The following is a 14481-nucleotide window of genomic DNA, read 5'->3' on the forward strand; positions in this document are numbered from 1 at the left end:
CGGAAAAGGGTGGCTTGCCAACTCCGGGTCGGGAGAGAGGACCTACCTCAAGTGGAGGAGTTTAAGTATCTCAGGGTCTTGTTCACAAGTGAGGGTAGGAGGGATCGGGAGATCGACAGGCGGATTGGTTCGGCGACTGCAGTGCTGCGGACGTTGAGCCGATCTGTCGTGGTGAAGAGGGAGCTGAGCCAGAAAGCCAGGCTCTCGATTTACCGGTCGATCTATGTCCCAATCCTCACCTATGGTCATGAGCTTTGGGTAATGAAGTGGCCGAAATGAGTTTCCTCTGTAGGGTGGCCGGCCTCAGCCTTAGAGATAGGGTGAGGAGCTTGGACATTTGGGAGGGACTCTGAGTAGAACCGCTGCTCCTCCGGATCGAAAGGAGTCAGTTGAGTTGGTTTGGGCATCTGGTCAGGATGCCTCCTGGACGCCTCCCTGGGGAGGTGTTTCGGGCATGTCCTGCCGGCAGGAGGCCCCCGGGTCGACCCAGGACACGTTGGAGAGGTTGCATCTCCAATCTGGTCCGGGAATGCCTTGGGGTCCTGGTGGAGGTGGCCGGGGAGAGGACGGTCTGGAGCTCCCTAGTTGGGATGCTGCCTCTGCGACCCAGACCTGGATAAGCGGAGGAAGACGACGACGATTTCAGTCAGCACAGTGAATTAACCTGGTTCAGTTGCTGAGCAGAACAAAAATATGACATGGAGATGACTTGATGATGCCACAATGTCACACCTATGGTATGAACTAAAGTAGAGAATAACTTCTGTTTTAGTTGTGTTGAATTGTAAGTAGAAGAAAGTAGGTGGGATTGTGAAAGACAAAAATCTTTCCACAACTATATTGTCAAATTTATGGTGTAGGTAGGTACAATATCATATCTGTTTCTAAATATATCGGGATATCGGCAAACCGTAGTTATGATAACTTGACTTGTACACTGAAAAAGTCTTGAAATTGTCCTGGAAAAGTCCTGGAAAATAATTTCAAGAAAAGAGTGGGAACCCTGCGTTTTGTGCAAGCTTTATAAATGAAGCCCCTGGATCTTGAATAAATAACCATCAATACTAGTCTAAAGCAGTCAGGAGGGGAGAGACATTAGTAAATAGTTTGGTAATTTTTTAATAAAGAAAGAAAATGTATATGTTTGGGTCATTATAATTAAAAATCTCGATCTTTATTTGAGACAAAAATAGCATAAGGGGATCATTAGACAGTGTGAGGTGTGTATGCTACACAGCAACAAAACTTAGCACAACAATGGTGGTGATGTTGAATTTTCTCAGTTTTATGGCTTTCAGTTAAACTCTGAACCAGGAAATGGCTGCAGGCAGCGAGGCTGCTGCCAGACAGCTCAGGAACAACCAGTGATTTCGCCCTGTGGCCAGGCAGTAGCTGACAGTACTTGTGCTGGCCCGGATAAGCATGCTAGCCTAGGATCCACAAAGAAGCAGGGACTTAAAGGGAAAGAGGGAAAATATTGAACTGTGCAGTTGGAAAAGGCAGCCAGACCGAACCAAACCCGCGAGTCACGCTGCAAAGTGTCGTTGGATAAAGCCTAGAGGTAGAGATTGATTTTTACTACTTGTATTTTTCTCCCTATCTCTTCTTTCTTCAGATGGATCAGCTGTCAGACGACGAGGTGGAGGTAAGGGGCGAGGAAGTTGCGGAGGAAGACAGTGATAAGGAGGACCAGGACCTGGATAAGATGTTTGGAGCTTGGCTGGGAGAGCTCAACAAACTCACTCAGGTGCAGCACTAGATCAAATGCGTTTCTTGAGGACCAACGTTACCGTATGAACTAATTACAGCACTATAAAAGCATTTTTGTTCTTTCTAGAGTCTGGACGATGGTCGCACAGAATGCCCTCAACAGAATCGAGCCCCCCTCAGAAGAGAGACCAACATGGCCAACTTCTACAGGTTCTCCATCTACAATATTAATGGTTAGAAACACATATTATGGCGTTTATGTTACACACCTTTAACATGTACACAGGACATTTAATATCCATAGACTGGAATTCTAAGGTTTTGTTTCAAAATGGGAGTATGCTGGTGAAGGTTCTCTGTCATCCAGGCCATGGTTACCTGGATGGCGGGGAGCTTTCTTCAGCTGAATGAAGTTAAGACTGAGATCCTCATCTGTGCCCCAGACAAGCTGGTTCCCAAAGTCAGAGACTCTCTTGGTCAGCTTGCTTCTCACACCAAACCTTCCGTCAGGAATCTTGGCGTGACCTTTGACCCAGCTGTCACCCTGGATTCTCATGTCAGTTCTCTTGTTCGCTCTTCCTTCTCAGGAACGTTGCTAAGCTGAGTCCCATTCTGTCCCGCTCTGAACTTGAGACTGTTCTCCACACCTTCATCTCCTCACACTTAGACTACAGTAACTCTCTTTTCACGTGTCTGAGCAGAACCTCCCTGAACCGTCTACAGGTGGTTCAGAATGCCTGTGCTCGGCTTCTGACCAAGTCCTCCAAATACACCCACATCACCCCACTTCTCCTCCAGCTTCACTGGCTGCCAGTCAACTTCAGGGCTCATTTCAAGATCCTGGTTCTGGTCTATAGGGCCTTACATGGACAAGCACCATCTTACATTGGTGATCTTCTTAGTCCCTACACCCCCAGCAGGTCCCTGAGGTCCAGTGATCAAAGCCTACTGGTTGTGCAACACCAGGCTAAAGACCAAAGGTGACAGATCATTTGCTGCTGTGACCCCCAGACTCTGGACCTCTCTCCCCCTGAGCCTGAGATCAGTGGACTCAGTGGTCTCCTTTAAACTCACCTGTTTAGGTTTGGTGGGACCTTCATCACCTCCCTCTCCTTGTTCTGCTCTCCTTTTCATTCCACCTTCCTCAGGATCCACAGATTACCCTCTCTCCATATAATAATCTGTTAGTCTTTTATGCGGTGTCCTCTTTTATCTTTTAAAATAGGAACTTCATTGAGCCTTCCAAGTATTTCTTGCACGGTTGTTTTTGTTTAATGGACAGCATTTTCTTCTTTTTTGCTTTTGTTGTGAATCCGATGTGCTGCTGACACCAAAACGTCCCCACTGATGTACAATAAAGTATTTTCTGTTCTATTCAATTCTGTTCTATTCTCTCACTTGGTGCATGTTGTGGGCCAATTTTTGTTCCAGTTTGCCCCTGGAGACAACTACATATGTCTTGTCTGAGCTCTCTCTCCCTCTCTCTATATCTCTGTGTGTGTGTGTGTGCGTGTGCGTGTGTGTGTGTGTGTGTGTGTGTGTGTGTGTGTGTGTGTGTGTGTGTGTGTGTGTGTGTGTGTGTGTGTGTGTGTGCAGAGGCTCTGAATCAGGGAGAGAATGTGGACCTGGATTCGTTGATGGCTGATTTGTCCTCCATTGAGCAGGAGCTCAGCACCATCAGCACTAATTCTAGCAGCATGACTCAATTAGGACCAACTGACTCCAAGGTACACACACACACACACACACGCACGCACACACACACACACACACACACACACACACACACACACACACACGCACTTTTTTTCCACTGTGTTTTTCATTTTCTAATTATAGAACATAACAATATAAAGACATCTGCCACATAAAGTGACCATCGAAAGAAAATAATAATAATAGTATAAAATAAATATAAAAATTGAATAAAAATACTACAAGCCACACCTAAGGGTTAAACAAATCAGCAGTCTATCCTATTGCTTAAGAAAATCAATCAGGGGCGCCCACATTTCTTCAAATTCTCGTTCTTTGCCTCTCATTATATAAGTGAGTCTTTCCAATTTAACACAGTGTGCCATCTCTTTAATCCATATTGGTATAGAGGATATCTCTGTGTTTTTCCAAGCAAGAGCAATTGTCCTTCTGGCTTGCAGGAGGCCAAAGTCGATCAAAGTCTTTAGTTTAGAGGTGGCACAAAAATTCTCCGGGTATATACCCAAAACACAGAGTTTTGCTTGACGAGGAACCTGAATACCTACAATTCTAGATAGGGTACATACAATCGTGTTCCAAAAGGACATTAGTTTAGGACACTCCCACATACAATGAAACAAATTACCTTTCTCAATCATACACTTCACACATGTGTCTGGAATGTCAGGGGACCACCGATTCAGCATTTCCGGTGTGATATATGTCCTCATTAGCCACTTGTATTGCAATAGTTTATTCCTTGTGTTAATAGTCTGTGTCTGAGCTCTTAAGCAAGCTGTGATCCACTCAGATTCATTAATATTATCTGGTATATCCGATCTCCATGCTGACAGTTTATCATTGCTGGATTCTTTGTCATGTGACAGTAACGCTGCGTACAATATGGAGATTTGCCGTCTACCATGTAAATGTTTAAGCACAATGTTTTCCAGGCATGATGAAGGTGGTTCATTTTCTATACAAGTGTGGTTTGGAGAAATAAAGTGTTTTAATTGCAGGTATTTAAAAAACTGTGTTTTGGGAAGTGAGTATTTTAAACATAGATCAGTAAACAGTAATAAGTTGCCTTGGTTGTATAAATCCCCCACTTTTTGCACTCCTCTAACAGCCCAGATTTTAAAACCACCATCTGCCCTGCCCGGGGCAAACTGCGTGTTGCCCCAGACAAGAGAGAATTGAGAGATCACGGGTGTGTCACAGATGTGCTGGTGTGCCTTGAACGAAATGTCAATTGTATTTTTAAGGAAATGGTTCGTTGTGTTTTTCTTTAGAGTCTTTGGGTCCGCTGAATATATACACAGGTTCAATGGCAGCTTAGGTACTGACTCCTGCTCAATAGATATCCATGCTGGAGGGGATTGAAACGCAAAATAAAACATGGCAGAACGCAACTGAGCAGACCAATAGTGCCATTGTAGATTAGGCAACTGTAAACCCCCTCTCTCATATGGAAGGTACTTCGGCCTCAGTCTGGATTTTCTATTATTCCAGATGAATCCACTGAATATAGTATTGATTTCTTTAAAGAATAACCTCGATAATGGGAGGGGCAATGATTGAAACAAGTATATAAACTTTGGTCAGATGTTCATTTTAAGTATGTTAATCTGACCAATCAATGATATGGGCATTGCTGTCCAGTTATCCAGCGCTTCTATAGTTTTTTTCATCAGGGGGTCATAGTTAGCCTTAACTACTGTATTGATCTGGGGTGTGATCATAATCCCAAGATATGTAAATCCCTCTTCTGCATTTGAAAACTGTGTTTTTACTGTTGGATTAGCACGTTCATCTTTATTTAAGAAAAGTATAGTGGATTTTGAGTTGTTAATATTATATCCAGAGAACTGTCCAAACTTGTCAATTAATTTTAATAAAGCTGGAATACTGACAGACAAATTTGACAGAAAGAGAATCACATCATCCGCATATAATGATATTCTATGTTCATTGTCCCCAATAGTAATCCCTGAGATGTCTGTCTGGATTCTTATTGACATGGCAAGAGGTTCTGTTGCTAGTATAAACAACAGTGGAGATAAAGGGCATCCTTGACGGGTCGGTCTTTCTAGTGAAATATAATCAGACAGAATATAATTTGTTCGGATTTGGGTAGTAGGCTTTGAGTACAACAGTTTAATCCATTTAAGATATTGTTTTCCAAATCCGAACCTTGGTAATACATTGAATAAGTATGGCCACTCTATTCAATCAAATGCTTGTGTTGTGTCTAGAGATAAGAGTGCCGCGTCCCTAGTGTCACCTTTTTCATGAATAATATTGAGGATCCTTCTAATGTTGTGGAACCCTTAGCGGCCTTGTACAAAACCGTTTTGATCACTATGCACTAAGCCTGCAATAAATGGATCTAGTCTTCTAGCAAGAATCTTGCATAAGATTTTTTTTATCACATCCCATGAGACTGATGGGCCTAAATGAGGAACATTTCGTGGATATCTTCCCTGATTTCAAAATGAGTGTTATCGTGGCAAGTCTTAAGGTTGGTGGCAATTTATCTTTACAGAAGGACTCATTATACATGGTCAGAAGTGGTGTTGATAGCTGTTTTTGAAAAGTTTTATAAAATTCAATTGGTAGGCCATCCGGGCCTGGAGCTTTACCTGAATTAATACTATTGATGGCCTGAGATAGATCCTCTGTTGTAATATCATCATCTAGCTTCATTTTTGCATCATCCAAGAGTGTTTGAAAATTAAGTTAGTCTAAAAACGCATCTCTATAAGCAGAGTTAGAGGGACATTCTGACTTATATAACGATTGATAATACTCTTTAAATGTACTGTTGATTTCTTTAGGATCTGTAGTAAGTTCACCTGTTTGTGTGGTCATGCTAATAATTGCTCTTTCAGATTGAATTTTTTTATTGTCCACGCTAGTAATTTACTTGCTTTTTCGCCCTGATCATAAAAAGACTGTTTGAGCCACAACAGGCTTTTTGCTGCTTTATCCGTTGTTAATTTATTATATTCCGTTCTTAAAAGGATTAACCATTTATGTTTTGTAACATCCTCCTTTTGATTCAATTCAGTTTCTAAAGATTTTATCTGTTTCTCTAACTTCTTGATTTCAACAGTTTGTGTTTTATTTTTGGTACCTACATAGCTAATTGTTTCCCCCGGTGTATGCTTTAAAAGCTTCCTACCTTACACATGCATTAGTTTGGTCTGTATTTATTTCAAAATAAGCATCAATTTTACTTTCCACAAATTTAACAAACTCAGTATTTTGTAACCATTGTACTTGGAAACGCCAATTTAGGCCTGGGCGGTATATCATGGTATTTTTTAAAATTAAATCGGTTTTACGGTATTTGACGTTTTTTTTCTCAAGGCCGTGATTACCCAGATTATTTCTATGGAAAATAATTGCTGCACTAGATTGGCCTTAAATAGCCCATTTTACCTTCATGTGCAGAACCAGTTTTTCCATGTCCAGTCACAGGTAGGTAAATGCACAACCCCCCGCAAAGTATCCTTGTCAAAAGAAAGCAGTTAAGAAAAAAACACTAGAAAGATAAAATATTGCAGTCAAAATAAACTATTTTTATTGAACACATTTTGCATATAATCTGTGCAGTTAATCATCTTTATGATTTCACATCCAACGTTATTGCGTTGGTTATCTCGACCACCGCTTGCTTTTTTTTAATAAACAGTCCCTTTAGCAAACGCGTCTTTAATGGACGCCTGATTCTGACTGCTACTAGCCGTTTTAACCTCGGAGGTGGATGGTGCAGATCGAAGCTTGAGACATTCTTGGTAATCCAAGACGTGTTTTCGGCTGAGGTGATGAAGCAAGTTGCTGGTGTTACCCCCGCCGGCTACCACCGTTGCTCGACAGCATTTGCATATAATAGTTGTTTACTCCACGTCCGACCTTTTAAACCCGAAATACCTCCAAACAACAGACGTGGCTCCTCTTTTTTGAATAAGTTCTTCTGCGTTCGAAGTTTCGATGATGCCATGACAGCTCCCGCCAGCCGCCATTCTTGGTTTCACCACGCTGTGGTGTTTGTGTGTAGCAGTGAAACGAGTCCCCGCTGAAACACTTTCCTACTACGAACTTTCTGTACGTTGTTTAGGCCATTCACCGGTATAGCGGTATGTGAAAAATTCATATCATAACCAAAATAAACACCCCGGTTTTTGGTATGAACCGGTATACCTCCCAAGACTACGCGAATTACTAGGTGAGTGTACAAGATTTTCGATATGAATATACAGTGAGATTGGGGTGTGGTCACTAATTACTATACAATCATAAAAACACCTTCTTATTTTTGACACCAATTCTTGTGACACAAGGAAATAGTCGATACATGATTTAGACTTATTGATGCCCGAATAACACGAGTATTCTAGTTTGGTGGGGTTTAGTCTTCTCCAGACATCTATTAAATTCAAATCTATTATATATTGCTTTAAACGTTTTCTGGATTTAGTTTTATACACATCTGTAGGGCTGCTCAATTAATCGAATTTTAATCACGATTACGATTTGAGTTTTGAACGATTATAAAAAACGAAACAAGCCGATTATTTGCTCCTCCCGCTTGCGCTGCCCTGAGTTGCAAATGAAGCGCTCCTCCCACAGTGTTGCCAACTTAGTGACTTTGACGCTATTTCTAGCAGCTTTTCAGACCCCCTTCTTGATTTTTTAACTTAAAAGTACCTAGCGAACACCTCAGAAACATCTCTGGTAACCCTTAGTTACTTTCTGGATAACTGTCGTTGACATTTCCTGCAGGTTAGCTTACACTCCATCTGCGCTCCGGACCGTTCTTCAGGACATTAGGAAAGGGAATGATGTAGTGATGTGTCAGTCGCTAAAGACAGCTCTCCGAGCCGGCTCCCTGTTGAATTAACCAGAGTGAGTGACACACACACCGCACCTGCGGGCTCCTGAGCCGCTAAAAACAGCTAAATGTGCGCGTGCGGCGCGCTAAACACATGTACAGCTTGCCCCGATTGCTGTGAGACCGGGTTGGGGGGTGGGGGGTGCAGCTGTGCTTGGGACAATTATTACATTAACTGATGGACTTGTAAATAAATAGTTTATAAATAAGGTAGAAATAACTTCCTTACGCTGATAAATAATAACTAATCTCTCTGAGGACACGGTGCTAGTGCACTCTCCTACAGCACCTTGACACGACTCAATAAATGTTATGCAACATTTTGTGAACATCAATTTATTTGCATGTATTTGTTATAAAGGCCACTGTATAATTCTTGCTGTCAGTATTTGCAAGATATTGGTATTTGGGTCTGTACTGGTTAGACTTAAATGAGTTAAACCAAGGTCTATAGCCCGTGGGTTATAGACTATGAGCTATAGGTATATTGGTCTTTTTATACTGGGAATCATGAGTTATTTTAGTGATCATCTTGTTTCTTATTTTTGTCCTGATTGTGCCCTGAGCAATTTTATGACTGAATAAAAACAGTTACAATCAACATAAATTGAAAAATCGTCCTAAATAATCGTGATCTCAATTTCAGTCACCATAATCGTGATTATTATTTTTGCCATAATCGAGCAGTCCTACACATCTGATTGCGTAGACCGATCTAGTAGAGGCTTTAGCTTACAATTGAAGTCTCCTCCAATAATAAATGTGCTTCATAGCAAAGACAAGGTTAAGAACAGATCCTCAAAAAATTTTGGGTCTTCTTCATTTGGGCCATACATGCTAACCAGATTCAATACGAGAGAAAGGATATTACCCTGTACAATCATATATCTCCTTTCAGGGTCTTGAATAGTATTAGAAACTTGGAAAGGTGTTGTCCCGTGAATAAGTATTAGTACCCCCTAGCATAGTTGTTGTATGTTGCGTGTATAATTTGGCCGGACCACCTGCACCATACTTTCTGAATCCCTGAGATCGTCATATGAATTTCTTGAAGAAAAACAATTTTACAGTGTAAGTCTTTAAGTCTGTTCATTACCTGTTTTAATTTAGTCAGCTTATTCAGTCCCCTGACATTCCAGCTTGTTAATTTTAATTCAGGCGTCCCTGATTTCTCCATAAAATTTCAAAGGCGACCATGCTAGGTGTGGCAAAAAAAATAAAACCCTAAAATAAAATTAACAGAACAGAACATGCAAACAGACATCCCTGAACTTTTGAACACCCTTTCTCCTTCCCTTATTCAACTAAGTGTGATGGGGGCAAATGCCAATCCACTCTACGGGGGAGTGGCTGAACTATGAGAGCCCTCCTCCACCAACTCTCACTCCCCCAACCTTGCATCATAAAAATAAAAGCTATGTAACATATCCCAGTCTTAATAAGATCAATGTTACAGAAGGCAATCGAGTAGTAAATGAAAAAACATAAAAGCATAACTTAAGTTGTCCATCAACGATGAGAATTGAGCATCAAGGCCGGCAATGTGAACGTAGCCTTAAACTCCTCCACTTGAGGCAGGACCGCATCACTGACCTGGAGAAGGCATTCTACCCTTTACCGAAATGAAGTAAAGTTGTGTAAATGTAAAATAAAATACAACAGCAACATTACCAATCTGCGACAGCACCATACATGCCTCCATTCTGGGTTAGATGAAGAGAAAAAGCTGGTGTATGTTCCTCCATGATTAACAAAACTTCAGCCTTTTGCATAAAATTATGACGGTACTTTGCTGCAAAGCTCAGGCATCACCAGGGAGCCCTTGGTCATGTATACGTGATCAGACTGTAGCGGTAATGTGGAGCGATCATGTGTTTTCACGAAGGTTATGCGATGGCTGTATAAGTGAGTGTGGGAGCCATCTCTGCGACTTCCCTTTAGCTTGAACACACACACACAACACACACACACAGCCTGAAGCGCAGAATACGGAATGCGGAATATCAGCAGGGGGACAGACTGAGACAGAACGTCATGCGTCTGTGACAGTGTGTGTGTCCTGTCACTGTGACCCGATTGATGATGCGCCCTGGCTACATGGACAAGGGAGATCTCTGTTTGGGTGACTGGTTAGCGCACATGACTTTTACCTGGGAGTCTGGGGATCGAATCCCGATTGGACCATTTTTTTTATATTCGTCACAGATCTCTCTGAAGAACTCACAACATTGACGGCTTCAGCAACGCTGTGCCACTCCGTGGATTTTCTCTTATTTATTTTGCAAAAGCACTCCTTTTCATTTCTCCACCTCACCCACAGGTACCTCAACTTCTGCTTGTGAAATAGCGCTGCTTCCTTGATCTGCCTTGATCTACGGTCGCCATGTCATTGGCGGAGCGCTGCAACAGCCGGCTTATGTATATGCATGAGATCCACAAGGCACTTTGCATTGACTATTTATGGCAGTAAGTGGGCGTGGTGAGGGCGGTGTGACTAAAAAGCAGCTGAGAACATTTCTAGATAGTTTCTGAGTTATGATGCAGAGATTGCATGCAGCTGTGCGTACTCCATGTTTGATAGATCACAAACCTACTTGGCATAAGTAAATTTTTTAGCTGAGCTTAAGTACGGTTTTAGTAACGATTCAACTTCATGTTTGATAAATAAGACCCCTGGACTGTAGGACGTCCAAACTAAGTCTTTGCACAGTGGAAACGCCCCCTAGGTTTTTCAAGAGCCTCTCCAAAAGGGGGTTATCCTTCACAGTCCGACGCGAGCTGTCTGATAATCTGGGCTGCAGATTTACTTCCACTTCTGTTGGAGTGGAGATCCTGAGGCTTCTGGAACAGAAGCCTCAGGATCTGTGCATCACTCCAGTTTGCGACTCTCAGCTGATTCTGTTTACAAAAGCAAAACTGACTGCCTGCTTTTATTTTTTTTATCCATTTTTGTTATTCACGTGTATCCTGCAGATTTCATGGAAAAGCACGTCGGGTGCAGGTTCAGTCTCACATGAATAATAGTGAAAGGTATTTCGTAACTTAAAGCTTCTTTCCAGAGTATTTCTCTTATCCGAAGGCACCATCTAGTGGCTGACAAGCATATCACACAAAAGTCTGTTGCTCTGTTTGTTTAAGATGGCGACTTCACATTTCTGTTTATAAATGTGCTTCTGTAGCCGACAAACAGCTAAAACACGTTGTTTTACGAGTATTATTCTCATGTCATGTTGTGTTCTCATATATTTATATTTTTGAGACTTTCTTGTCTGTGAAAAGTTCATCAACTCTGCATCAGCCGAGGTATTCCTTAAATCTGAAGAATCTAAGCGGCACTCTAACGCTATTGGTTAGTTCTGGTCGGTGCTCAGTTTCCTATTGCACGGAGCTCTGCGGGTTGGGGGCGTGGTTAGCAAAAAAAAACAAGACGTATTGCACACTAATGTAAACAACACATGATGAGATAATCAATTTTACAGATTTCTGACAAATCGTACATCATTTCTGAAAAAGCAAAACTGCGGAAAGATACTTTAAACTAATGTGTGCTGAATTTATTTGAAAGAATAAAAACGTTATGATGGGAAAAAATGCATCAAAACTAGTGGTGACTGTGATAATCATGATAATCGTTTCATAATCTATCCGAAGGACCCTGAATAAAAATCCAATAGAATGGAGAGGTAGCTAAGGTGTCACACCCCTACTGAGTGGTGCAGCTTGACAATGCCGATAAGTTCACCAGGAACCAAAGAACTCTAGAGTTCAACATGACACCGGCTGCCTGAATAAATGAAACTAAATCCAGATGACAAACAGCAGATTGCTTGGGTAAAACCTAAGATGCAGTTGTGTGTTCTTGTTGTTTTTACTATTTAATGTGCTTGAAGGTCAGCCAGAAGTCTCCAGCTGGGTGCAGCAGCAGGACACAGGCAGTAAAGGGCTCTGATGGAGGTGGAGGCACTAGCAGGTCCAGTAGCATCAGCAGCACCAGAGCATCTCCGGCTGGTACCATCAGAACCCCTAGTGGACAACAGGGAAGGCACCCGCTGGCTTCTAACTGCAGCCTGGATGACATCACTGCTCAGCTAGAGAAGGTCAGCAAACAGGGTCAGAGGTTGCATCAGAGACCAGAGAATGCTGCTGTTGTGTCCTTGGGCAAGACCCTTTACCCACCTTGCCTGCTCGCCTCTGTCAGTTCGCCCCAGGCAGCTGTGGCTACATCGTAGCCCTTTCCCACCAGTGTGTGAATGTGTGTGTGAATGGGTGAATGACTGACTGGGTTATGAAACGCCTTGGGGGGTTGTAAATGGAGCTATACAAATCTGAGCCTCTTACCATCAGGGGTTACTAGCCTGGAAAAGCAGGACTTCTGATACTGTCCCAGTGGTCAAAGTTTGGATCTTAATATTCATGACCATCGCACAATGTGGTGAAACCGCTTCTGTCTGAACTTTATGTTTTTGCTCATTTCCTTTTCAGGCCTCTCTTAGTATGGACAAAGCTGCTCGTCAGCGCCCCTCCCACTCTCTTAGCTCCACCTCCTCTTTCACATCAGCCTCAGTGCGACAGCCAGGATCGTCTCAGCGCCAACACAGACGCACTGGATCGGTGGGCACGGTCAGCGAACATGAGGTAATCAGATTCTGAATGTTATCTACCCCGAGGGGCAATTGTGAAGAAGAAGAAATTATTTTTGTATAGTGCCTCTCAAGAATAAAACAATACAATAACATATATATAATTATCAGATTTTATAGCAGACAGATGTAAAACGTTTCCTGAATTTAGCAACCATACTAAACTCACTAAGCAGCTCCATATTCTCTCCTTTTGCACCTGGATGATGCTTTCCTCAAGCACTGGAAGGCTCCAATAGAGATGTCTGCTTCACATTAGCAGTGTCATGTTCTGTGTCCCTCTGTCCCCAGTCTCCTCCTGTTCTCACTCCAGGTTTTCCTCTTGTGTCCCATTGTGTTCCCCAGCCCACTCCAGGTTTCCCTGTAGTGTTTTCAGATTTAGAAATCCCATCCCTGTTTTTCTTATGGTTGTCTTGTTTTCAGGTTTTAGGAGTTCACTTATCTGTAGTTTCTCTGTAGATTTATTTTACCTAGTCAGTTTTCCCCACTCAGCTAATTAGTCTTACCTGATCCCTTCACCTCTCACTCCCCACGCACCTGCTTCCTGTTTCCCTGATTTCTCCCTTTGTGTATATAACCCTGTCTGTGTCTCAATGTTGTGTTGATTCATTGTAATTGTCAGCGTGTTCTGTCCTCCTCTAGTTACCCTAGTTTGTGCTCATGCGTGAGCTTCTGTTTGTTTGTTCGTTCTGTGAGTTTGATATTAAGTCGAGTTTGTTTTGTGCCTCTGGACTTTGGCGCATCCGCCTTTAAAATAAAGGACGTATTCTCTCAAACCTCTCCTGCCTTGTTTCGTTCAGGGGATTCTGCATCTTGGGTCCTAACCTCCTGCTCTCACCGTGACGAGCAGCACCTCTCCTCCTCCGACCCCCTCATCAGGATTCTTTCAACATTTGTTTATAGATTTTTCTAATGATTTGTAGGTGGTTGCTTTTAATAAACTGTCAATAGAATATAAAGGTATTCAGTAAAATGTAATATATCTATATTATTGAACCTTTAATATTCCATTGATGATGAAACTAGGTGTTTGTCAGGGAAACAGCACTTTATGATAATTTGACACATAAAAAACAGTTTATAAAAATCTAATTACTTCTATATTTCTACTACTAATAATGATGCAGGACACATGATTATAAATGATGATTAAAGGGGGTATCAACGGAGACAAGGAATAAACTCTGATAAAACTCGATCTTAGATGTTATTAAGAACCTATTTAAATGTCTTAGTTAAGAATGTGATGTCTGGGTTTATGAGTTGTCAAGCTGAATTTTATTTAGATATCAAATTTATCTTAACCCATCCAACGCCAGTGCAGATTCATGGTACCCATGTGTATGGAGGCTTCTCAGCGATACGGCTGACCATGAAGTCTTCTCGACAAGCGAGGAATTTGACTTCTGGATATCAGAGGTCGTATTCCTCTGAATCCACATCAGCTGGTCAGGATGCCTCCTGGACGCCTCCCTGGTGAGGTTTTATGGGCACGTCCAACCGGGAGGAGACCTAAAAGTCGCTTTGGACAAAAGCGTC

The 14481-nt window shown here is 42.2% G+C and overlaps 1 protein-coding gene across 1 annotated transcript in view; it reads left to right on the forward strand.

Annotated features, from left to right (window-relative positions):
* Nucleotides 1–14481, forward strand: part of LOC107389521 (ras-associated and pleckstrin homology domains-containing protein 1) — a 79397-nt gene that overhangs the window by 29806 nt on the left and 35110 nt on the right. The window contains exons 2-6 of the mRNA XM_054746533.2: nt 1616–1747; nt 1838–1943; nt 3307–3437; nt 12193–12399; nt 12785–12937. Of these exons, the coding sequence (XP_054602508.1) occupies nt 1616–1747; nt 1838–1943; nt 3307–3437; nt 12193–12399; nt 12785–12937 (729 nt within the window). The remainder of the gene's footprint in view (nt 1–1615; nt 1748–1837; nt 1944–3306; nt 3438–12192; nt 12400–12784; nt 12938–14481) is intronic.

This window comes from Nothobranchius furzeri, chromosome 14 (genome assembly GCF_043380555.1).
Source record: "Nothobranchius furzeri strain GRZ-AD chromosome 14, NfurGRZ-RIMD1, whole genome shotgun sequence".
Classification (NCBI taxonomy): Eukaryota; Metazoa; Chordata; class Actinopteri; order Cyprinodontiformes; family Nothobranchiidae; genus Nothobranchius; species Nothobranchius furzeri.